Source organism: Gekko japonicus, unplaced genomic scaffold, assembly GCF_001447785.1.
Source record: "Gekko japonicus isolate JY-2015 unplaced genomic scaffold, Gekko_japonicus_V1.1 scaffold80, whole genome shotgun sequence".
NCBI classification, from domain to species: Eukaryota; Metazoa; Chordata; class Lepidosauria; order Squamata; family Gekkonidae; genus Gekko; species Gekko japonicus.
The window spans coordinates 1,071,994-1,098,596 of NW_015168047.1; the positions used below are offsets into that span (position 1 = coordinate 1,071,994).

The 26,603-nt window shown below is 42.1% G+C and overlaps 2 protein-coding genes across 2 annotated transcripts; one reads left to right on the forward strand and one right to left on the reverse strand.

The window, feature by feature from the left end:
* Positions 1-6,986: 6,986 nt before the first annotated feature.
* THNSL1 (threonine synthase like 1) lies at positions 6,987-9,256 on the reverse strand. The gene has a single exon (XM_015414300.1). It carries the CDS (start codon positions 9,239-9,241, stop codon positions 7,178-7,180), a length of 2,064 nt encoding a protein of 687 aa, XP_015269786.1. The 5' UTR covers positions 9,242-9,256; the 3' UTR covers positions 6,987-7,177.
* Positions 9,257-14,228: 4,972 nt separating this feature from the next.
* On the forward strand, positions 14,229-25,690 carry ENKUR (enkurin, TRPC channel interacting protein). The gene is made up of 6 exons (XM_015414299.1): positions 14,229-14,363; positions 14,890-14,983; positions 18,705-18,850; positions 23,397-23,623; positions 24,800-24,946; positions 25,391-25,690. Exons 2-6 carry the CDS (start codon positions 14,907-14,909, stop codon positions 25,562-25,564), a joined length of 771 nt encoding a protein of 256 aa, XP_015269785.1. The 5' UTR covers positions 14,229-14,363; positions 14,890-14,906; the 3' UTR covers positions 25,565-25,690.
* Positions 25,691-26,603: the final 913 nt, after the last annotated feature.

The following is a 26,603-nucleotide window of genomic DNA, read 5'->3' on the forward strand; positions in this document are numbered from 1 at the left end:
CAATTTGGGATTTTGGGATGCACACCTGTACTTCAGGCTCCATTCCTTCAGGCAGGGTTAGGGCAGCACTCTGAACTGTGATTTGACTCCAGATTCTCCCTCTACCAGTAGGGACAGCCATTAATGCCATTTCTAGCTGTATAGGAGAAGTCCATCATGAGTCAGTTCAGAGTGACCTAAAGACACTTTGCTTGGATACTCACTGGCACAAATATGTTCCAGATACGGGATATTTTTCAAGGGATAGAGAAATATTTACCATTATTAGACCATGAAAAAACAGAGATCTCATCTCTGTGATAGCATCAGTCTATTTTTGATACCCTCTAGCACAGGGGTGTGAAACATGCAGCCCGGGGGCTACATCAGGCCCCAGAGGGCTTCTATCAGGCCCGCAGTAGAACTGGCTGTCTTCTGCTTCTTCATCCAGTTCTGCTGCTGCTGCGTCATCGTAGGTTTGCAACTTACAGATGCACACCTGAACAGCATACTCGATTGCAACAGCACAGAAATTTTGATGCAATAACTCAGAGGAATAGGTGCCCGTTATTAGACACTGTTAAATAAACAAAATATTGCAAGCGTGCTGTTTTATACATGTTTTTAATTTTAAGTAAAAAAACCCTTTCTGTTTGTGTCCTTTATAAAGTTTATTTCTCTGCTACCTGGCATTACATTTTATGACACACAAGGCCCAGCCCAACAAGGTCTCATTTATGTCAGTTCCGGCCCACATAACTAATGAGTTTGACATCCCTGCTCTAGCATCATCTTCAGCACACTTGATTTGATTTTGTAGTCCACAAGAAGAGCTGAAATCCATGCCAAGTATGTGTGTAAGTCCTACATTAACCTCCATTTAAAAATCAGGCATATCTGTTCCATTATTCTACTAGCTGTTCATTTCTTGGCACCCACCTGAAGTACAGCCTTTAAATATTTGAACAGCAAATGCTCACAGACACTAATATGAATCATATCAGATGTGAAGGGAAGAAAATTAGGGGCTTGAAGCAAAACTGCATGCCATTTATGATGGCTGAGGAAAAGCTGGAATACTGACATCTGAGAGGGTGAAGAGCATAAATCCCATCATGTTTACACGTACCATAAAAAGCTTGTCTTTCAAACAAGCCCCCTCTCCCATTCAATAGACCTAGACAGGTGTAACTCTGCTTAGGACTGCACTGGGAATGACTTAATTCTTAATTACTTTGAAGTGTTCAGTTCAGAATCCAGACTCTCCTCCACACACAACCCTCTTCCAGCTTTAGTTACAATTGTGATTTTTTTTTTTTAGTGGCTTCCCTTCAAGAGTTGCTTTGACGATGCACATAGCCAGCTTCTGTATTCACAATCACAACTCCCACTTGTCACGCAGACTGTACCTCCCAGTAGCCATCAGAACAGGAACCACCTCCCTCTCTGCTGGCCAGCTGACATATGGGTGCATCATAATATGCCAAAGTCAAGAGAGTCAACAGAACTCCAGAATACCAGCCCAAGCACTCAGCGTGAAGGGATTTTAATATATCCACTGCAAAGCTCCTATTAAATCATTTTTAGTTCACAATTGTAACTCTGAGTTTAATATAGCATTCAATCTACTCTATAAAGGATGGTTTAAAATCCTTTTGTGAGAACAGACACAAGAGAATTAAAAACCGTTCTGCTAAGACGACTTTATGATAATATGCGACAGTGAAAGATTTGAGTGTCTTGCCCAGGCAGCTGCTTTGCAAACAAAAAAAATGCCAAGGTGGCTTCAATGACAGGTACAGGGGATGTTTTCTTTATGGCATTCATTTATCCACTTGGTAAAAAAGGTGCTTTTATATGCAAAGTCCGCTTCAACTAAACATATTCATGTTGTTTCCAAGAACTTGGGATGAGTGAGCAAACGATGAGGTAGCAGGAAACTCATTAAGGAATAGACAGAAGCCATGTGGGAATCTAAAGACACAAACATCTGAGCCTCCTGTACTAATGGACATGAGAGTTTCAAAGAAAGTAAGAATGGGGAAACAAGCCCCAATGCCTGGCGTCCAAGCAAGAATTTTTGCATATTTTCCTGAAATTAAATCTATATTAAAAGTTAATGAGGTATTTCCCAATGATGTAATGAACAAGATTTGACAGGCAGACCCATGCCAATTTATACGTGTGTTCACCTGTTTAAGCCTAATGTAGAGAAAGGACTATGGGAGGGGTGTTGCTAAATCCTACCCCTCCTTACCTTGCTGCTTGCTGTCAATTTAAACATTTTTCTTCTAGCAACAGCAACGCAGTGAGGTGCAGTGAGGGAGAGGGCAGGGTTCAGCTCCCTTTGTCTGCATGATGTTTCTCTTACTTTTTAAAAAACTGATCCCAACCTTCAGCCTTGTGTATGTTAGGATTAATGGCAGCTGAATACACTTAAAACCCAGAAATTGCACACATTCCTAGAACAACATGTAAATATAACTGACGGCACTGATAGATTTTACACCTTGACCCAGTAGTGAGCATACCTGACAGCAGATATTGCCATATGTGAAGACTTCTTACCCCTTCTCCAGCTAATGTGCATGCCCTCCATATACATACATGGCCCAGCAATATGCATAGTTATCAAGCAGAGTACACTGACCTCTGTACATGTACTGCACTGACCATATCCATCCTGCACATTCTCCAACACTGCTTAAATTACCTAAGTTGACCAGGCAGTGTGTGGATCCCCCTGTTGGTGCAGTCAGTCTATGCACTTGCATACACCTTTCTATGAATGCAGTTACTGATGCTAACCCTTAATGTAACTTGCATATGATTTAGCAAATGTATTCTGAATTCTTAACTGATGGCAAATACGGTTACAAAGCCAAAGCTATTCCTACACTATCACAATACCTAACCACTGTTAACAAGGAAGACTGGTTTTTCACCACCACCACCAACACTCCCTCTAAGCTGTGGAGTCTTGTGAGCAAAAATTCTACTTTGTGAGCTACCGGCATTAAAGTTGTGAGTGAGCGATTTGGCTCCTGCATAAATTAGTTTGCACTGAAGCCAGCCTTCCTGAGCGAAGACAAAAATCTGCGAGCCGGAGGCTAAAAAACTGTGAGCTAGCTCACACTAACTCAGCTTAGAGGGAACACTGACCACTCATAAAGCTTAAGAAAATTTTGCTTAGATCAGCCCACAACATGAGGGCAAGAGGTCATCAGCCAGAACGGACACCTGAATTAAATGCCTCTCTTCTGTTTTGCATCCTACATTAAGCATCATGACATAGTATTAAAGTCTAAAAAGATTATTATTTCATCTTGTCCTGGCCTTTACAGTGAGGTGTCACTGGACTGCAGATGCCACCTGTCTCTACTTCACCTCTTCAACAGAGACAGGTGAAGCAGTGCATGTCCTGAATTCTTGTCTGGAATTGGAAATGGGCTGGATGAGGACCAGTAAACTGAAGCTCGATCCACTTACAGCTGAGGAATCCTGGTGGACAAGCTGGCTAACTGGGACTTGTGGAAATCAGCTTGATTGGGTAGGGACAGCAACCCCCGTTTCAAGATAGTCCATCCTCCAAAGCAAACATTTTTTCCAAGGAAGAGATCCCTGTAGCCTGGAAGTCAGTTGTAAAATCAGATCACCGGGCCCCACCTGGAGGTTGGAAACCCTACCTGCAGGAAGGGGAAATCAATGAACAGATGCAAGATCACTGCCCAGAGAGTGCATAATGTGTCGCCACATCTGCCACATTCACTCTCCAAAACTGGCAAGGGATTGATCCTGACATTACTCTGTGGACATCCAGAGGGAAAAAAGACAGGAAAACAGCGTAATGGGCTTCTCACAGTTGTTTGACGGTTGCTCAGAAACATTCTTCTTAAATAATACCTTTTCAAAATATTAAATGTCTTTTTATTGTGGATAGTATGTTTTAATACCAAAATGCATACAATATTTGTACAGTATACAATATTTCTAACACATAGTATACACAATGGCAATTTGACACGTGTTGATAAGTTGCATACATTTTATGGGGAAAAGTTAATGGCAAGGAAAAAACATGGTGCAAAAAATAAGAATGGGCTCAGTTTGCACTTCTACTATGACGGGAATGTTTCTGGTTGAAACAGCAAGGATGACAAATTTGAAAAATCATCCCTAGTTGTAAGTTAAATATTTTAATATATATATCGATGACTCCAGCAGTAACATAACTACTAAGGCAATTCTGAGCATAAAGGAGCCGTCCAAGTCCAGGAGGAGGACGTGACACACACTTCGGAGTCAACCACTGATATGCCACTGCTCCCGGCTGCATCAGACTAGACAGGAAAGCAGCAGCAAGCTGTACCTGACACGGGCACCGGGGCTCCCCAACCTTTCCGAGCCTATGGGCACCTTTGGGATTTTGAGGGAGGGTGGTGGGCACAACTAAGTAATGGCTGCTGCAGGAGGGAGAGCCAACACGCAATGCCAGGGATGTCAATATTTCCGGCAAAGGCTCTGTTTAATGGGATGCCTTTTAAAACGAAGGTATTCTTTTAAAGTATCTTCTTGTATACGCATAGCTTACCTTCAGTCATACAGTGAAGATCCTTGTGCTGTGGAGGCAGCAGCGGCTGAAACAACGTCTAAAACATTCACCTAGGCAACCGGATCTCCAACGGCCAATCAGAAGCCCTGCTGAGCACCTTGCCCCACCGACTTTCTAAAAACACTTGGGTGGGCTCCAGGAAAGGTGCTGACGGGCACCACGGTGCCCATGGGCAAGACACTGGGCACTCCTGACATATGCAGTCACAAGGGTAAATCCAGTGCTGGTTAGTAACCACTAAACACATTACGCTGACCAAGACTCAAGATGCACGCCAGACTTCCTTCATTCTAAGGAACCCATCATTGCTGAAGGTAACAGAACAAGCGGTCCCAACAGTATTTAACATGTGAGCTGCTTTACCCTGTTTCTACAAGATCTATCTTAATGGACTGTAACTAATTTTTGCTCAGTTTGATATTTCTATTAACACAGATAACTTAAAGGGGGTTTTTAGTACAAGACCCAGTGTTGAAATGTTATTTGATCGTAAACAGTTAAGAATGCCATCTTGTGGCTAAGAACTGAATATAACAAGGTTACTATTGAAAGCTGTTCTCTTTCACAAATAACGTCTCATGAAGAACTATGCACAGATTAATGTCCCCAAAGAACTATTTAAGATTCCTTTGCCAGCCATCCAGATGCAGCTGAGGAAGCACTGGAACTGGTGTTTGGAAAGTTAAGCTGGAGATCATTATCTGGTTGGCATGCTAGTTCTCTTTGAGGATGTGGTTTAGTGCGGGCTTTTCATTTCCCCAAAGTCTAACAACGTGAAAAATGTAAACTATCAGTGAACATTACCATAAAAAGCAATTAATAGAAAGAAGGAAAAGAAATACTAACATTCTAGCTCAGTCCCACATTTCAAGACACCATTTTGCACCATTATGAGGTAATGTGAAACAAAGAGCTCTTTAGCTTGACTGCTTATCTTCAATGTTGGTTCCTACAGCTGAATCATGCAGTCATTACGCCTCTGATATGACACACCTTTATGTATCTTGAGTACCTTTTCTCCATCAAATATATGACACATTTTAGATTACCTCTGTGACTTGGATCAGCTCTGAAAATTCTGTGCCTGCAAGGAGTGGTGGTGATTTTAACTGATTCCCCCTTCCTGCAGCAAACTTTCAATTCCCCCAAAAGCTGTTCCTGGGTGCTTTTTGAGCTGCAAGAGGAAGGAGGCAGGAAAATCACACTCTGTAGGCGTAAATCCTTCTACCCATGGACATTTTAGACAGGATGCAAGCCTATGTACTTCAATTTTGCTGAGTGTTCAAAGCAACATCAATTAAGCACGTTACATAATTTAAACAGTCATAAGAGATCAGCACAGATGTCTAATTTTGATAAACTAGATTAACCTGTATCCAGTTTTCCATCTGTGCGTCACTTTTCATGGTGCTCTTTGGCCTACCATATATCTGTACAAAGGCCACAAGGTGATTTCTGGTAGTTTCAACCAAAGATGTGTTCTGTTTGTTTGTTTTTTGTTTGTTTTTTAGGAATATCAGCCTTGCAGGCAGTTCACAGAACTGCTTCCTTCTCCTAAATGACTTGTGGAAATCTATCTTGAAAGTTGGCTCTGTTGGGAAACCATCCTGTCCCACTACTACATGACCGACAAATCTTGAACAAAATATTAAACACTTCATAAAAGAAAGTTCCACACGGATTGTTACCATGAAAGAATTGCCAAGAGTTACTGGGGTGGTACAAAAACAGCTAGGCGTTATCAACCTTCAGAATGATGTTATTCCCCCAAAGTAAAACTATTGCTTGGGAAAATCCACATGGAAAATATCAGCAGTTACTAGGGCAGCCCTGTGTAGACACCCAGAACCTACTGGGACAGATGCTATAGTGATTACTTCTACTATGGCTAGCACTGTATGTATCACTGACACTGCTACCCACATGATGAGTGGACAAGTGTTCTTCATCTTTCTCAAGTTGGCTATGGCAGAGGTCTCTGTGAACTAGGTCACTATTATTCCAAATTTGCAGATGAAAACTGAGTCTGAGTGGGACTTGCTGAAGATTATACAATAAGTGTGTGGCAGAGGTGAGACTTGAACCCCAAATTGTCCATTTTTGCTGTATGTGGTCGGGTCATTCCACTTGCTTGGTTTTTTAGGTTGCATTACCAGAGGATGTAGTGATGGCCACAGGAATAAACAGCTTTAAAACAGGATTAGTTGGATACATGGAGGATAAGTCTGTCAATGGCTACTAGCCATGGTGACTGAGGGGAACCTTCACATTCGGAGGCACTAAACCTCTGAATCCCAAAGCCAGGAGGCAATACCATGGGAAGGTCTTGGCCTCTATGCCCTATTGGTGGCACTCCAGAGGAACTGGTTGGTCACTGTGTGAGATAGGAGGCTGGACTAGATGGACCACTGGTCTGATCCAGTGGGGTTATTCTTATGTTCTTATTCAACATTTTCTCACACAAATGGTTTAGGCAATACGGTCACGAAACTTGACACACTGTTTACCAAACAGTTATCAAAGCATGCGTTTTGTTACAGGGAACAATATTCAAAACTGAATTATATAACCAAGACTGACTGAGCCTCAGAAAACCTTTATGAACTGTTTTTGTATTAAGGCTTCAACATGCTCCATAAGGACATTCATGTCAGCAGCACAGACCTGATGGCTCTGTTGCTTATTCTTTTCCACAGTCTCTAACAAGCCCCTGTGGACCGGTGGCAAAGGTTTGTAGGAGTTTAACAAGTGAAGCTGACTTAATGGAGTCTGTCTTATTTCTTCCATTCTCAGTGCCTGGAGGATAGCAGGTGCGAATTTGGAATAATGAGCAGTAGATGAAATGATAACTGGGCAGGTTTTATCCTGTACTCGATCGGCAACTACTTTTGCAACAGCTGTGTGTGGGTCCAAGATGTACCCCGTGGAATTGTACACAGAGTGGATTGCATCCAAACAGTCCTTCTCAGAGCACCAGTCAGCCACCAGGTCTTGCTGAAGCTTTTCAAGGAACTCCTCCTGCAGCTGGAAGTAGTGCTGATTTTCCAGATCGCTAAAAAACTGTGCCACCAGTGGTCCGTCGCCATTAACAATCAGGTGCAAATGCCGCTCAAGGTTGGAAGACTTCAAGATGTCTATTGCTGGTGATGAACTTTGCATTAACTTCCTTCCCCTTAGGTCATATAGCCCGGTCCTTATAAAATCAGTCAATACGTTGTTTTGATTGGAAGCACAGATACACTTTCTTATAGGAATACCCATTGTTTTTGCATATACAGCTGCTAATATGTTACCAAAATTTCCTGTCGGAATACAGACGTCTACAGGAGAGCCAAAAGTAATAACATTTTGTTCAACGAGGTCAAGGTAAGCAGAAGCATGATAAACCACCTGGGGAAGCAGTCGCGCCCAGTTTATAGAATTTGCTGCACTTAATGCTGTTCCATATTCTACAGTGAGAAAACCAGTATAATCTGAATTGGAAAATATTTTTTTGATGGCAGACTGGCAAAAATCAAAATCTGATTGGACACCGACTACTGTTGCATTTTTACCCTGGCAGCCAATCATCTGTGATTTCTGTATCTGGCTGACTCCATTTTCAGGAAAGAAGGTGACCACTGCAACTCTTTGCTTGTCTGTCTCTGTAAGCCGATTAAAACCATCTAGGACTGCACTTCCTGTGTCACCAGAAGTGGCTACCAAGATCAAATAATTGCAGCTTTTGGGAATGCAGTATGCAAACACACGAGGCATTAATTGTAGTGCCAGATCTTTAAATGAAGCAGTTGGTCCATGAAAGAGCTCCAGAAGAAACTGATTGTTGGTCAGATGTCTAACAGGGGCAATTTTCGAACAAGTAAAGTTTTGTCCATATGCAGCCTCAACAATGGCCCACAATTCCGAAGCAGGTATATCAGCAGGATGTATACATCTTTCCAATACAAGCTGAGCTCTTTCTGCATAGGTTGCCCCTAATAAATGCTGCCATTCTCCAGCAGTGAATTTTGGAAGTCCCATCAAAGGGACAAAGAGTCCACCGTCAGGTGCTAAGCCTTCAACAACAGCATCACTGAAGAATTTAATGGAGTGCTTTTGCTCACTTTTGTCATCGCACTTTAGACTTCTGGTTGAAAGTAAGCCTTCTGTTTCTGAATTCTGATACCGCTCAACTGCATGAAGCACTTTTTCTGCCATAGCAGTGGCTGTAATCCCATTTTCACAAAGAACACGGATGTCATACCATTTTTTGTAGAACTCCTTCCTATACTGCAGTATATCTTTCAATGAGGTGCCGGAACCCTGACCTACAATACGTTCGACTTTCATTAATTTCAGTCGGTCCATTATGCTTTGAGTAGGTACATCCAGATATACTACAATCCCGTTTTTCTTCACATGCTGCATACTGGCATCATGCATTGGGTTAGACCCGGTAAGGGAAACTACACTTCCTGATGCTGAAAGGCTTAATAGGGCATTTCCTTCCTCTTCTAAAAATTGCTCCTTACCAACATCCTTCAGTTTCTCTGACACAGGCATATTCCATGTTTTTTCAAGGACATTGTCGTCTACATCTATGAAACGGCAGCCTAGTTTCTGGCCTACAATTTTGCCTACCGTTGTTTTCCCAGCTCCAGGAGGTCCCATTAGAACAATATTCTTCTCCCCAATAAGAGAGTGGACTGACATCCATGACTTCCGTGAAAGCACAAAGGTTCTTGAAAAAATCAACTTTAAATATACATTGGATGCAGTGGTGTGACTCATTCGTTTCAGATGCTGATTCCATGCCGCGTGAAACATCTTTTTCACTTCCAAACCAATTGCACAAGATACTGAAAAGCTTTGAAGAGAGGAGGAGAAAAAGCCAGTTAGCAACCAAAAAAGTTAAGCTTTAGACGTTTAACATGCCTATGTAGAAACTAACGAGGGAAAACAGGAAGGGATGAGTCAGTGCTCGGCTCTCGTAGCCCTTTCTTACATGTCCAGGGTAATGCTGATTGCCACTCTGGGGTCAAGAAGGAATTTTCCTCCAAGCCAGAGTGGTCAAGGATCCTGGAGGTTTTTGTTTTCCTCTGGGCATACAGCAGGGGTCACAGGGGGGTGGGGAGAGTAATTGTGAATTTCCTGTGTTGTGCAGGAGTTGGACTAGATGATCTTTGAGGTCACATCCAGCTCTATGTTTCTATATTTTTTATTGTTCTTTTCCTCTGTCAGGTGAGCATTTTAATGAGATCTCCCATCTTTTACATCATATTAGATCATTTTTCACTAATAAACAAGAGATCAGAATTTACAGAATTTTGCCTTCCACTACCTTTGCACAGAAACTAACATTTCACCCCTCAAGTATGTACCTGTTGCAAAGTTTCTAGTCTCAACAGTAGCTGTATATACAAAAATTAGCTTCTGGTTTCATATACATAGAGTAACGCTTTGTGAAGTAATACTTCATTTTTTGGTATGTGGCATATCTGTTATCTTGGCTAGCAGCCACAACAGAAGCAGGACAGAATCAGTTCTAAATCTGCAAACCTACAGCCAATGCAACAGCAGCACGGACTCAATGCAGATAACGTTCCTAGGATCTGTTTTTAAAATCCTCAGTGGCTTCTCTGTGTGCGTATTATTTTAAAAATATATACTATTGCTTATTTATGTTATTTATTATATTATGGTTTTTCTGTAGTTATTTATTATGCACCCCTTTCCCAACAGGTTTGTGCACATGCATAGGTGTATATTTTGAAAAAAATAAAGCTAATGACAGGTTAGCAAAACAGGGAAATGTGGCCATTGACTTCAGCAGAGCTGGGACTAAACCATAACATTTTATTTAAAAGAGCCCAAGGGTGCAATTCATTTCCACTGCAATACCAAACATCAAAAGGGTAGCAATGTACAGCTAAGATTTTTATATAAAGTCCGTATCAAGCCTCCAGATATACATTCTTCCTTTAAAACACACACACACACTCAACAATTGTGTATAAATTAACAAGCCACAACTTACAGTTACAACAGTGCCTCAAGGACATCCTGTTATCTTCTGGGTAGACATTACAAAAAACAAGCCATATCTGTGACGTGCTCTTGTCCAGGACCCACGTTTGGGTGTCCCCCCCCCCCAGTGTAAACAGAATGGAATAAAACAGAAAGAACAAGAGAATGAAGCAAATACCATCCAAGAGACTGATCTCCAAAGGGAACGAATGAACAAGGGGGGCGGGGGTAAAAAGTGCTCAACAGCACCAATAAATACACACATGTTGCCAAGAGTGGATTCACTTTGTTTGCTCAGGGAAGTCAACAGCAGCATCAACATGAACTGCAAACAACATCCAGAGCACACAATTATGCAATAGTCAGAAGATTGGGGAAACCTTTTGTGAAGCCTCTGCTTTTCAAAATTCAAAATATTTTCCTCTGAAGGAGTATAATACTATAAATCTAATCTACTAAGCTCAGGCAAGTAAGAAAAAAAACTGTTTATTTTTTAGAGAAAGCTGTCAGAGTTTAATGGGCTGCAAATTGCCCTAGTGGAAATTGTCAACCATTTGCAAATCAGTAGTTATGTGTTAAGATCAAGGCTGCCATTCAAGAACAGTGCCCCTACCCAGTACTGCAACGTCATTTAAGGCCACAATTCAATGGATATTAATGATAATGGTGTGGTGAGAATATTTCCAATTTAAGTGTTTACACAGTAGGCCACACAACTGAATTAGAAGAGCATAAGCAGCAAGACTGGTTTTAAAGTAACCAGCACTTACTTAGCATTTGAGCTTTGTAAGTAAAATTCCCTTTTAAAAATACACATGGGGGGGAAGGGGGGGGAAATAAGGGTAGTTTTTAACATATTTTTTAGTTGCTGAAGTATACTGAGCCAGCATAAATGCATTAGCAACACTGTAATTTTTGTGTAGGGCATATGTCCGGCTCTCCAAACTGAAACGGGATCCAAATAGGAGACAACCCAGCAGGAAACTCACATATGCAAGTTTCTCCAGAAGTATTCATTTCAGTAAAGCTTCATCTAAAAACTCTCCCAACGAATTCTGTCCCTTGATTTTGATTACTCCTTCAGTAGTAGTATTCCAATACAATAATTGTGTTATAGTAGCCCTACATCTTTGCACCATTCTCCTTGTGCCATACAGCATCTTTATCCAGTTTTTAAATATTACTCCATGATACAAGACACAGAACAATCGTCCTAAAGTGCCTGTCCAATTCTAGCCAGACTGAAATCATCAACCAACAATTAAGGGTGAACAAGCCCAAACCTTAGAAAGCTTCCTCAAACCTTGTTCTGTATCTTCTTTGTCTAATATTTGAGATACAAAGGCTCCAAGCAGGGAATTTCCCATGCTCTAGTTCAGGGGCCTCCAGCCATTATGAGCTTGCAGGCAACTTTGGAATTCTGACACTGGATGGTGGGTGCAACCACAAAATGGCTGCCACAAGAGACAGCACCAACCATAAAATCTCAGGGAGTGAGGGCATGCATAATTCTAACAATAACTCTTCAACATTTCAGATAGAAGCTCTGTCTTAACAGGATGCCTGAGAAAGCTACCTTCCCTAGAAAAAATCTACAGCCTATGCAAGTCTCTGGAGAAGCAGCATATACATATACCAAATGAATTAAATAAGCTAATTGCTGGCTTTACAGAAAATGGCTTCCCCACCACCACTCACATATTTTATTAGACTAGTAACACATACCCACACCAGTCCATGGGGAAACGAAAGGCTGAAACATGACACACATTCCTGTAGGTGTCTGCATAAGATTCCCGCAAAGGCATTGCTGCAAGCATTCAAGTAATTCACACTGCTAAGCCACAGGCAATAAACTAATGCATGCCGTATTATTTTTACAATTTATATTTTGCCATTTTTCTTGCAAGAATGACCAAACCTGTCCTGTTTGTCCTCAAAATATCACATACCTGACTGGTGCCTTTCTGATAAAGAATTGCTATTGTGTCATATTGTTACACACGTTCATGTACACCTGAAGCTGCCATACTGAGTCAGACCCCTTGCCTATCAAGGTCAGTATTATCTACCCTGACTGGCAGCAGCTCTCCAAGGTCTTAGACAATAATGGTCTTTCACATCCCCTATTGCTTGACTCTTTTAACTGGAGCTGCTGGGAACTAAACTTTATGCAAAGCAGATGCTCTACCATTGAGCTGCACACATGCTCATGTGCTACTACCATTAAATGTTATTAATCAATTTATTTCAAAACTAATCTTCATTATTTAACAGAAGCAATGCAAACTAGGAATTAAAATCCAAATGTGAGACTGTCATGAAAAAATACAAGAAACACTTCAGTTATGCCAAGTAAAACATCATTATTCCAGAAGAGTTTAATGTGAGGAGCCATATCTAGCGATTTCAAGCTTGGAAATTCTGACCTCAATTCAAAATGGAACACAACAGCCAAGAAAGGTGCCTGCCCATGGCAAGAAGAAATTTCAGATTCATAGTAGTCTGGATTTGCTCAAAATTCTTGGGTTACAGCAAACTAGAGTTTCAAAGGACTCTTCAGAGCTGCTAAAGGAATGTGACCAGGGTGGGAAGAATAGTGATTTTGTGTTGGCTTGTCAGATGAACTGTTATTAACAGTCTTTCTGGAATTCAATTCTGTTTTAACAGTGCAGCGCTGATTCTCTTGAAGCAAAGATCTAGGATATAGTGAAGACATACAGCATTTTGTTTGAAAGGCCAAACCTTCCAGCCTTGGATAAGGAAAGGGCTCTTTCTTCTCTTCAGTCCAACCCACTGTTTCTTGCAGAATCTTAAAAGACTAACATTTATTGTAGCATAATTTTTCGAGGGCTGGATGACCAGCCACAGAAGTCAGCACATGAAAGCTTATGCTACACCAGTGGAATTTCAGAGTTAAAACAACGGGCTTAAGCTGGAGTACGTCTACATAACACTGCATTCTAAGACTAAACAAAGGTGTTAGCCTGCAGCACTCAGCTGCTCCCTGATAACAAACAAGATTTATTTTAACATAAGCTTTCATGAATCAGGAGTTCACTTCACCAGATGCGAGTGAGCTCTGGCTCGTGAAATGTATACTGGAATGAACTGCGCTCGCCAGAAGACTCCTATTTTATCTCACAGAGAGGCTTTAAGGCTCCTTTTTGGTTTTACTGCAACAAGACTTCACTCTAGAGTAAGAGTCGCAACGGCTGCACATCAGCGGATGAAAACTGGAACCGCCCTCGCGTTGCAAGTAGCTCGCCTCTTTCCCCTACTGCGGGAATACAGTACACAACCCTGCATTTGGCCGTCCCCACTCCTCCCAAATGAGAATAACGACAGGAACCCGCCTTCAGCGGTAAAGAAAGAATACGACTCCATGACACAAGCAAGCCCCCGCCTCCTGCTAGAACACCTCCACCCGTTACTAAACCACCATCTCACTAACAAGCCTTACCCACTCACGCATGCGCGTTCTCCTCGTCGCTTTCAGCTTCCTCCTCTTCTGAGCGCTAGCGGGTTGCTGCGCCTGCGCATGATTCTTTCCCCTCCCCTCCCCCTTCATTGTTTTCATTGCTCCGGAAGTGACGTCACAAAGCCGCATTCTACTTCCACACACATGCATGTTGCCGGGCAATCGTTTCCCGGAGCAACCAAACAGTAGGCTGGGTAGTTACTCATTCTAAGCCGCTGTTGCGAAGGGTTGCAGGAAGGTTCGAATGAGAGCGGAGATACATCCGAGCAGAGGGCAAGTGGCCGGGTAAGGCTTGGAGGAGGAAAGAGAGAGGCTGGATAGAATAGGAAGAAGAAGGAGGAGGGAGGGATGGGGGTTTCAGACGGTGTTCCTGTACACACGTGCTAAAGAGATCGTCTGCACTGTCTTGTACCTAGATTCTAGAACCCATTCAAGTTGGGCGTTTTCACCTTAAATCCATCTCTCTACATCCAACGTGCGGCAGAAATGCTTCTTTCATTGTTAATAAGAAAAAGGAAAGAAATGGGGAGGAGGAGAAATGAATAGAAGTAGAAACAAGGCTTGGGTGTGTTAAATTCCAAGTGGGGAGCCATGCTAGTCTGGAACAGCGAAATAAACTACGATACTCGCAAGGCTAACACGGTTTGTTCCAGAATAAGCTTTTATGACTCACATTTGACAAAGGGAACTCTGATTTGTGAAAGTTTATCCTAGAACAAATGTTACCTTTTAAGGGAAGGGGGTTTGTGAGTGAGAATCTGAAGGGGAGGAATTAATCGTCTGCACCTTTTTTTAATTAAATTGCCTGCAGGACTTACTATTGGGAAGATGGCTGCCTTGCTGGTGGAGGAGAGCATTTACAATCTAATACCTCAGGTTCCACACAAGCCTTTCAAGGGACCTAGGTAGGAGGATATAACATTTCCCTTTGGAGCCGTTTTGACAAAGCTTTGGATTGGTTATTGAGAGATACACACTTCCTTACAAAACTGTGCTGTTACACTAACAGAAGCTGAATTTAGAATCTGTCACACAACAGCAATTGAAATGACAGGAGGTATCAGTGACATTCATCAGGAAAACTAGGTTTCTTTGAGTAAAATAAACTGGTGGCACCTTAAAGACTGATCAGTTTTTATTCTAGCCTATGCTTTTGTGCCCATTTTATCTGCTAAAGCAAGCTCTTGTTGTTGTTCAGTCGCACAGTCGAGTCCGACTCTTTGCGACCCCATGGACCAGATCACGCCAGCTCTAGTGAGAATTAAAAGTCTTTAAGGTACCATAAGACTCTAGTTTTACTGGCTAAGGAACTCAGACTGCTAATTTACCAAAACTATCTGATGCTGGATCCATTATAGATACTATTTAGGAGCATCTCAAAGGTTACCGTTGGTTACTCTTGTGTGCCAAGAGAACAAAGTAAAAAAGGAAGGCTACTAGCAATGCATGCAATACAGTGCAATCCTAAAAAATGTTACTTTCTTCAAAGCCCACTGACTTCAAAAATAGACTCAGAATGGTGTAATCCATTTAAGATTGTTGCAGACACCACTGAATTCCGTGGGAATTACTTTCAAGGAAATATGCATAGAGGTGCCACTTTATATTAATTTTAGATACAACCATATTACAAATTTCCTTTGTTCTTCATTTCCAAAATATTTTTCCTTGTTCACCCCTTGTTCTTCTTTTCCCGAATCTTTTCCTTGGTACAGTTAGCATGTTCTTTTGAACAGCATCCCTTAAATTCCTTTCCTCAAACTGATCCAGGAAAATGCAACTTTTGGAAGAGTTACTCTACCTTATTTATCAATTTATTTTCTTCAGTGCCTTGACCTGGGTAGCCCAGGCTAGCTTGATCTCATCAGAGTTCAGAAGCTAAGCAGGGCCGGCCCTGGCTAGTATTTGGATGGGAGACCTACAAGGAACACCAGGGTTGTGATGTGGAGGCAGGCAATGGCAAACCACCTCTGAATATCTCTTGCGTTGAAAACCATACGGGGTCACCATAAGTCAGCTGTGACTTGAAGGCAAAAAAAAACGCTCTTCTTCTTCAGTGTCTGCAAGTCCATCAATCACTAGACTTCTTTTCCAGAATTACAGGGCCTTCGTGGTAAGAATGGTACCATGAAAGAGCTAAAAGGGAGGACAAGGTAAACACAATGGGTAATCTCACTTTAGAGACCTCTTCTTTTCCTCTAACACGGGTCTGTTCTATTGTGGAACTATGCACGCTTGCAATACGGTTTATAGGAATGAAATATTTGTGTTCCCATAGTCCAGTGTTTCTATAAAGTACTGCAGTCAACCTATTTTTTTTTCTTTTCAACATGTAGTGAACCTGTGCTAAAATTGATTTATCAGACCAAACCACCCTTCTGTCTGTGGTTTGTTTTTTTCCTGAATTAAACTTGGAAGCACATTTCACTTGTCACTAAGAATATCTTTGAAATCAGCATCCAGAATAAAGGCCACCTTCCTTCTCACAACTTCAGAATAGCCTACTTAGTGATTTTTCCTGACATTCCACCCTCCCTGTTTCCTAATCAAAACTCAGGGACAGGACTTTGACTTCTGCACAATCCTGGTTGTTCTAGCACTTATCTGCTGTACTGAGCACCATATTTTGCTGTAGCAAAAGAGTCAGGGTGGTGTGGTAAATGATCACTGTTCTGGACTTGGCCCCAGAGATCCAAGTACAAACTCCCACTTAGACCCTGAAACTCACTGGGGCTGATCACTCTGTCTCAGTTGAATGTACTTCTCAGGCGTTGTTAGAGTAAAATGGAGAAAGAAGTATGTTTGGCCACCTAAGTTGCTTGGATGAAGGGAAAGATGAAAAACACAACACCTAAAACCCTGCATCAGGGCACTGAGGAGCTTATCTAGTTTTTACTCCTGAGTTGGTGCAATGATGACAGGTCAAATGGGGTGGGTGATCATATCCACCACCTTTTGCTTTTTGAAGAAAAAGAAGAGAAGAGATTGGATTTATATCCCACCCTTCACTACCCAAAGGAGTCTTGGAGCGGCTTACAAACTCCTTTCCCTTCCCCTCCCCACAATAGACACCCCCAATGTTCCCTCTAAGCTGAGTTAGTGTGAGCTAGCTCACAGTTTTTTTAGCCTTGGCTCACACATCTTTGTCTTTGCTCAGGAGGGATGGCTCCGGAGCAAGTTAATTGATGCAGCAGCCGAATCACCCACTCACAACCTGAATGCCAGTAGCTCACAAAGTAGAATTTTTGCTCACAAGACTCCACAGCTTAGAGGGAACATTGCCTGTGAGGTAGGTGGGGCTGAGAGAGCTCTGACAGAAACTGCTCTTTTTTTTTCAAGAAACAGCTGTGCCAGAACTGTGGCTTTCCCAAGGTTATCCAGCAGGTGGAAGTGGAGGCGTGGGAAATCAAACCTGGTTCTCCCAGATTAGATTCTGCGCATTTAACTACTACACCAAATGGGAGAAAAGGTGTGGTAAAGGTTTTCAGTGGCTTGTTTTGATGGCTTCATTTTCTGTTCTCGTGACTGAGCTTTAATGGTATTGTTTTAGTTGTAACCTGCGTCACCCAAGTATCTCAGGTGGCATATATATTTAATAAATTAATTTTAAAAATTAAATAAATTGGCACAGAGATGGGTCACATCCAGTGTGATGGCTTAATTTATCAAGGCCCATTTCAGGCCCTCTTGTTTCACACCAGTATGAATGACACACAGTTTGGAAATTGCTGTGTTAATAGGTGTTGGGGAAAAAATCATGGGTCCAGTGCAGTCCAAGCGAGCAGAACCAACAGTTTCAGTGGAGCTAGGGTTTTGCCATGCAGCTATTATTGTTGCGTCACTAGTGATATAACTGTACAGTAAGAAAGTATCATCAATTAAATGACCTGTACTGGACTTTCGGCCATCTCAAAAGAGGATGCTTCACCTTTGTCATCCATGAGATGTGAAGTCATGGCAGAATAACGGAGGGATTTTCTAAGTCCAGTTTGGTGTAGTGGTTAAGAGCGTAGGCTCAAATTTGGGACAATCGGGTTTGATTCCCCACTCCTCCACATGTAGCTGCTTGTGTGACCTTGGCTCAGTCACAAGTTCTTTCAGAGCTGTTCTCTCAAAAGCAGTCTTTGAAAGAGCTCTTTCAGCCACACCTACCTCACAGGTAATGCTTCCTCTAAGCTGCAGAGTCTTGTGAGCCAAAATTCTACTTTGTGAGCTACTGCCATTAAAGTTGTGAGCGAGCAATTTGGCAACTGCATAAATTAGTTTGCTGTGGAACCATCCTTCCTGGGCTAAGATAAAAATGTGTGAGCCAGAGGCTAAAAAATGGTGAGCTAGCTCACACTAACTCAGCTTAGAGGAAACACTGCCCACAGGATGTCTGTTGTGGGAAGGGAAAGGAGATTGTAACTGTGCCCTGTTGGCCCATAGTAACTGTTTGGTCACTGTGATACAGGATGCTAGACTAGACGGACCACTGGTCTGATCCAACAGGGCTTTTCTTATGTTCTTAATTTTAGATCTCTTGAATTTTAGATCACATACACAAATAGGGCAAAATAGTATATAGAAAAAGTCATTTGCCTTTTGACTTTTTGTTATAGCTTGTATATCTTCTTTTCATTAAAGATACATATCAAAACTGAATCCATATGTGAAACATACAATACAGCAGAGTAAATCTCAGTGGAAGACCATGGGACCAGCAAAAGTCCATGTACCTTCTCCAAAAGACTTTCTTCAGAAACATTCAAAGGAACCAAAACTACCAAAGAGTATGTTTGGAACATAACAATATCTGAAGGCATTTTTATTTCAGTTTTGTATTATTTGTTGACTTAGACTATGTGCGTGCCACTTTCCCAGTACATTATCAAAGTCATTACAACATGAAAAATAAAATAGCTTTAATAGAAAAATAATCAGTAAAGTTAACTTAACAAAAACTTAACAGCACAAGACAACAACTAAAAAAAATAAAACATCAACTGATCAGAAAACAGTCCATGTAAAGAAATTGCAAATGCTTAATCGAAAAAGAAGGTTTTAAAGCACTTTTAAAAATTATGCAGAGACAAACAATTCCAGGTGGTGATTGTTCCACCAATTTGGAGATGCAGCTGTAAAGGCCCTGCTTCTACTGACAGGTATAAAGGTTGTGCACGAATATCATTAACAAAGCTTGGCCTGATCTTACAAAAGTATGGGGTACTATGGGCAGAGATTGCCTCTGAGATATATGGTTCCATGTACAGCTTGTCTATGAATCATTCACTAAAACTGCGGAAAAACAAGTTACTCTATATTCTGCTGTTTCCTACTGTGGAAAGTTATACGGTACATTCAAACCTCACAATACATTGTGATTTAGGAACAACGGTTTGATTCAACCTCTGTGATGTACAAATGCCACAAGTTTACCTGCTTAGTTTTTGCTTCTGACCTGGATGAAGTCACTGCTCAGTGTAACGCATGAAGCTGCCTTGTACTGAGTCAGAGCTTTGGTCTGCCAAGTTCAGTATGGACTGGCAGTGGCTCTCCAGGGTTTCAGGTGGAAGTGTAGACACATCAACTGCTATCTGATCCATTTTAAACTAGAGATTCCAGGAACTGAACCTGGAACATTCTACATACAAAGCAGATGCTCTGATATTGAGCCGTGTGCCACATCCCAACAGAACTGGACCAACTATTAATGTATTTTCTCAAAGGAGACTTTTTTTAAAAAAAAGACCATTCACCAAATACTTTGGAAAAGCTCACTCTTATTCATGTTTATGCTTCTGTAGTATGAGAGTGCTGGACTAGAATCCCCACTCTGCCATGGAAGTTTGCTGGTTGACCTTGGACCAGTCATATGCTTTCAGCCTAACCTACCTCCCAGGTTTGTTGTGAGGATAAAATAGAGGCGAGGAGTATAATGTAAGCCACTTTGATTCCCCCCCTTGTGAAGAAAGGTATTTCGTTTTCACAAAAATAGCCCCAATGATTTTGAGAAGTGTGACAGGCCCCATTTCCCCTGCACTGCTGCCTGGCCAGCTGAAATGATCAAGAGTCTCAGTAGAGCGGCTGTGAAATGTTTCTGACACTAAGACAGTACTTCAAAATCATTAGGACATTTTTGTGTTTTTATTGCACAACTATCAGTTGTTTTGAATGTTTTTTTTTGAGCCTGTATTTTGTTTACAAATTTTGTATGGAATCTTTCTGTCCATTGGGGGGCACGAAGGTGGCCCAACAGTTAAAACATTATAAAAACAATTCATAAAAGCAATTTAAACCAAAACTAAAATACCAAAACCCAACTACTTAAATGGTAGTTAAAAAAATATAGGAAGTAGGGATCACTGAGGGAACCCCAAATTAAACAAAAGGGTATTTATTCACCCACAGAAAGGGGCAGAGGAATATCCCTGGGAAGAGAGCTCCATAGTTTCGACGCCACAGCCAAGAAGGCCCTCTTTCTGATTGCCTTCTGTCTAACTTTACAAGGTGGAGCCAGCCAAAGCAGCGCTTCAGAAGACTACCTTAGTGATTGTGTGTGTTTGTATCGGAGTCGGTGATCCTTCGGGTATGCTGGCCTCCAGCCATATAGAGCTTTGCAGGTCAACATCAGCACCTTCAATTGGGCTCAAAAACAAATTGGGAGCCAGTGTATATGGGCCAAAACGAGTGATATGGCCCCTGTGATCCACTTCAGTCAGCATCCTTGCTATCGCATTCTGTACCCATTGAAGTTTCCAAGTACTTTTCAAGGGCAGCCCCACGTACAGCTTACTGGAGTAATCCTGTCTACCAGGGTATGCACCATAGTGGCTGGATCTTTTCAGCCCAGGGAAGGGGGCAGCAGGCTAACCAATCAAAGCTGATCAGGGCACTGCCGGCCACAGCTGCCACCTGCTTGTGCAACGGTAGGCCAGGGTCCAGGAGCACCCCAAGTTACCAGCCTGTTCCTTCAAAGGGACTGCAACCCCATCCAGAACTTGGGACGCCTTAAATCCTGGGTCAGACCTTTTGCTCACCAGTAGCCTTTCCATTCTGTCAGGGTTCATCTTAGTTTATTAGCCCACATCCACCCCAAAACTGCCTCCAGACACCAGTTTAGGATTTCTGCAGCCTCTCTGGGATCAGCTAGAAGCATGAGGTGGAGCTGAGTGTCACCTGCATATTGGTGAAAACCTGGCCCAAACCTCTGGATAACCTCACCCATCAGTTTCATGCACACGTATAGGAGACAAGACCGAGCCCCACGAGACCCCAGTGGTCAAGGGCCCAAGCAGCAGTCCCCTGGCACCACCTTTTGAAACCTGCCTTCCAGTTAGGACTGGAAACCATGCAAAACAGTCCCTTCCAGAACTAACCCAGAAAGGCAGAGGTATACCGTGACTGATGGTATTGAAAGCTACTGAGAGGTCCAGGAGAGTGGCTGAGTGCCTTGTATTATTTTTATGAGATCCAGCAGTTTGCTTTTGGGCCTGCGCAGACAATGTTTATGTGTTCCTGACCTAGTTTACAACAGTATAATTCAGTTCTGTTGTTGGACAGGACAGGCTCACTTTCTGGCCAGCTACCAAAGGCTGTGAGCTGTCCCTTGTGGCACGCCACTGGTTACACATGCTGCTTCCAATAATCACGGCCTGCATGAGGCCACAGTGTCATAAGGAAGCATGCCATTTAGGGCTAGAGAGCATCCACACCAAAGGGGCAGGAGAGGAAAATGAGAGCAATGACGAACTGGCAGGCTGGAGAACATAATGGGCCCGATGGACGTAATGTGATCGCTGAGAGCCAATAAACTGGAGCTCAGGTCCTGTTGATCAGTGGAGAAGCTACTTGAGGAGTGAGGAGTCAGCCTTCCTGGAGGGGTTTCCCCTCTCCCCGAAGGAGCAGTTTCATAGGTTAGGAGTGCTGGTAGATCCTGGCCTGCATTTGGAGGCTCAGGTCTCATCTATGGCATGTAGCACCCCCTGTCAGCTACAGCCCTTCTTTTAAAAGCAAAAGCTGGCCACAGCGATCCATTTTCTGAATCCCATCCAGGTTAGATTACTGTAACGGGGCTGCCCTTGAAAACTGTCTGGAAACTTCAGCAGGTCCAAAATACGGCAGCCAAGATACGGTCCAGGGCAAGATATACGGATTATATAATCCCAGTGAAATTTCTGAACTGTCTGTCTATTTCCAGGCACAATTCAGATTGCTGGTCCTTACCTTTGAAGCCCTCTGTGTGTTGCTCCCACAGAGCTTGAAGGACGGTCTCCTCTCTTATTGTCCAGCCAACGTGAAGATCCTCTTGTGGCCAGTGGTGACCAGAGAGGGCTTTTTCAGTGGTAGCACCTCAAGGCCCCACCCCCTTGAGGTTCACCTAGACCAGTGGTGGCAAACCTATGGCACGGGTGCCAGAGGTGGCACTCAGAGCCCTCTTTGTAGGCACACGTGCCATCGCCAGTGCTCCCTCTAAGCTGTGGAGTCCTGTGAGCAAAAATTCTACTTTGTGAGCTACTGGCATTAAAGCTGTGAGTGAACGATTTGGCTCCTGCATAAATGAGTCTGCTCTGGAGCCCTCCTGCCTGAGCCAAGGCAAAAACGTGTGAGCCGGAGGCTAAAAAACTGTGAGCTGGCTCACACTAACTCAGTTTAGAGGGAACACTGGCCATCGCCCCAGCCAGGCCCAGACCATCATTAAAGTGTTGAATTCTCTGCCAAATAACTTTAAGTAAATGAAAGCATTCGGGATTGCTTTCCTTACTTTGTTTGGATCATCGTAAGTTAATGTATGAGTTGTTTTTTCTAAAGTAAAACCTCAGTATTCAGGTTAAATTACCGTGTTGGCACTTTGCGATAAATAAGTGGGTTTTGGGTCGCAGTTTGGGCACTCGGTCTCTAAAAGGTTCGCCATCACTGACCTAGACCCTACTCTCTTCTTTTATGCTCCGGGTCAAAACATGATAACCCAGGCTTGTAACTAGAGGATTTAAGCTTTCCAGTTGTTTTACAGTCTGCTTCTAGCCTGAGGACTATTATGGGGTGCTACATGTTTTATGCTCTAGGTTTCTAATATGCTTTTATACTTCTGATTGGCTGCATTCGTTAATTTTAATGACATCATGTTTTATGATTATATCTTGTAAGCCACCTCAAGCAGGTTTCTGAAGAGGTGGAATACTTGCGTTCTAAATAAATAAGTGAAATTCTGAACATAAGCAGGGGAAACCTTGTTGAGAGAAAGTGCTTTAAAATTTTCATTTTTGTGCTTTTTTAAAGATACCTGTGAGATGGGAAAAATGTATTTACTGTAAGTTTGTTGCTCTTTATCAAAAACAGGGAAAAAAGATCAAGCTGGAAAGAAACCTTTAAAATTAAGTGTTCCCCACAGAACAGATCATCCAGTTATGGGCATTCAGAGTCAAAAGAATTTCATAAACACAAATGCAGCAAATGTTATCATGGGAGTGCCTAAGAAACCGGTACCAGTTACTGTCGACAAGTACCAAGGAGACAAATTTCTCCTTGAAACTTCAGGACTTGTTCCAAGGTACCTAAAAAAAAAGGTATGTTTACAAATGGTTGTAAAAATCGTGGGGCTGAGGAGACATGAACAAAATACTTTGAACTTATTAGCATCTTGATTGTACATTTAAGAAGTTATGGTGTGCTGAATAAAGAGGCAGGCTGTTCTGTTGTATGCAAGGGGATTTCTGTGCAGCAGCCTTTCTCCTATATACATTATCATGCATAGGGAAGGGACAGGATTGGACAGTGGTTGTTGTGCACAGTGTGGAGTAGAGTTTACCATGTTGGATCAGGAGAGGGAATACCTGGGTTCAAATCCCCAATCTGCCATGAAGGCCAAGGAGTGGCCATGGGCTCATTGTCTCACTCTGATGGACTTCATAGGGTTCTTGTGAAGATCAAATGGAGTATAAAGGTAAAGGTTCCCTTGCTCGAAAGCCAGTCGAATCCGACTCTAGGGTTGCGGTGCTCATCTCCGTTTCCAAGCCGAAGAGCCAGCGCTGTCCAAAGACGTTTCCGTGGTCATGTGGCCGGCATGACTAAACACCAAGGCGCACGGAACGCTGTTACCTTCCCACCGAAGTGGTGTGGCCATGGGCTCATTATCTCACTCTGATGGACTTCATAGGGTTCTTGTGAAGATGAAATGGAGTATAGGAGAATCATATACATCACCTAACCTCCCCGGCCAGATCTGGATGGCTTAGGCTAGCCTGATCTCATATCTCATAAGCTAAACAGGGTCACCCCTGGCTAGTACTTGGTTGGGAGACGACCAAGGAAGTCCAAGGCTGCTACACAGAGGCAGGCAATGGCAAATCATCTTTTGCCTTGTAAACCCTACAGGGTCACCATAAACCCACTACGATGGCACTTTCTGCCACCAGGCTCCCTGGAGGAAAAGGGGGTTGACCGGATTAGTTTCTGCAATCTCTCATTTTCTAGTTGTCACCGAGATAGCCTTCAGTTGCAGGCTTCCACGATGCAAAAAGGTGAAAATGAAAATTTTGTCAAATCAGAAAGATGTTCATGCAGACATCCATTTAGACTACAACCAGATAGGTTCTCCAATATATGCGACCCTTGCAATTTGGTCAAGGAGTGGGGATATTAGAAATATGCTGAATTGTCTTTCTCAATAAACACAAGTTATTTCAACATTTATATTACACATGCATTTTTAAATTTTTTTGTGAACCTTTTGTTTCTTGTAGGATTATGGCGTTACTCCAGAATATGTAATTAGGCGGAACGAAGAGGCAAAGAGAGCCCAGGAGGCGTATGATGCCTACGTGAAGAAGACTCTTCAAGACAGAGCCATGAAACGGCTCTCTGATGAAGAGCGGGAGGAACTTCTTGACGTATGTGGACTGACTTAGATTGGGTTGTCTCAAGAATAAGGACAGACAGAAATAGGAAAGTATTTATAAAAGTATTAGAATAGAATGGGTAGATTTTTTTTCACTAGATGGAGCTCTTGAATGCTTGTATATAGGACTGAGCAGCCCATGGGATATGGCCGAAATTTTAAGCAATTAGGGTGCACAAAGTTAATTTGAAAAGTTGGATTCCATCTCATCACTGTCTGTCTTTAGATGTGCATTAACAGGCCTCCATGGCATATCCTCAAACATCAAATGTTTTGTCCCTACTTTGGGGGGGGGGATACTCTGTGACATACTACTTCAATTCTCTCTTGTGTCACTAGGGTGGGCTCTAAAATTATTAAAGTCTGTTTTTGTAGAATTTTTCTACATGCTTACATATCAATCAAATTAACTGTTTCTTTCCTGTAATTCATATAGGGTCTTAAGAAGAACTGGGAACAGGTTCATCAGGCATTCCAAAGCCTTTCGGTAGAAATTGATACGTTACCAAAGAAACTTAACAAAGAAAGACTAGAGTTGCAGATGAAACAGTTGGAACACGACATTAATACCATAGAGAAACACAAAGTGATTTACATTGCAAACAAATAAGGAATTTTTTACAGAAAAAATATTTTTTTTGTCCCGAGATGAAAATGAAGTTGCTTTTCTTAGGAAGTCAAAAATATCTGTTTACTCAACAGTAGGCAAAGTAACTAATTTCAACAAGTATGTTAGAACCTTACCATGTTTCATGTTTTCAAGGTTGTAAAATATGCATAATGTGCCTGGGTTTTTTTTTTCCAAATGCACATCTGCTCTCCCCCTCTAGACTTTTAAATTAGGTGTATAATGTAAAAAATATATATGAAGAGTTTCAGATGTCATAATAATATTTAACATCCTGTACTGTAATAATTCAAGTAGATGTATGAATTAAAAGGAAGTGGGAAAGATTTGGGGGATAGTTAATAAAGTGCTGTTGACGTTTAAGTTAAAGACACCTGTTCCATCTGTGTGTGATTGTTTTATATTATATATTTTAGTTCATCATCCACTCGTTTATTTAAAGGTCAGGAAGCAGCCGTAGCTTTCTTACAAAGAGGTGAAAAGAGGCAGCAGGTCAAATATGTTGGTATATAATCTCATGGAAAAGGCAAAGTAGGAACAACATGTGTCTTTTGTATAGTTAATTTCAACAGCGTGTTTACATGTTATAAATAATATTTATTATTTATTTTAAAACTAATTCTCTGCCTTTCTGCCATCATCAGGGCTACCAAGGCAGCTAGCAAATTAAAAAATACATAATAAAATTACATGTCAGAAACTATTCAAACCAACCAAAAATCAATAAAAACCCAGAGCTAACATGCATACAAAAACATTAAAAAAACAAAACATCGGGCAGGAAGGAGGGATCATTGAGGGAACACCAAATAAGACAAAAAAAAGTCTTCAACCTGCTGGTGCAAGATGGTAATGGAAGAGGACAGACAAGTCTTCCTGGGGAGAGAATTCCAGAAAAGGCCCGCATTGCCACTTGCCAAATCTCAGTAGGTGGGACCACCCAAAGCAGAACCTCCAAAAATGACCATAGTGGTAGGGTAGGCTCATAAGGGAGTAGGCAGTCCTCCAGTTACGTTGGTCC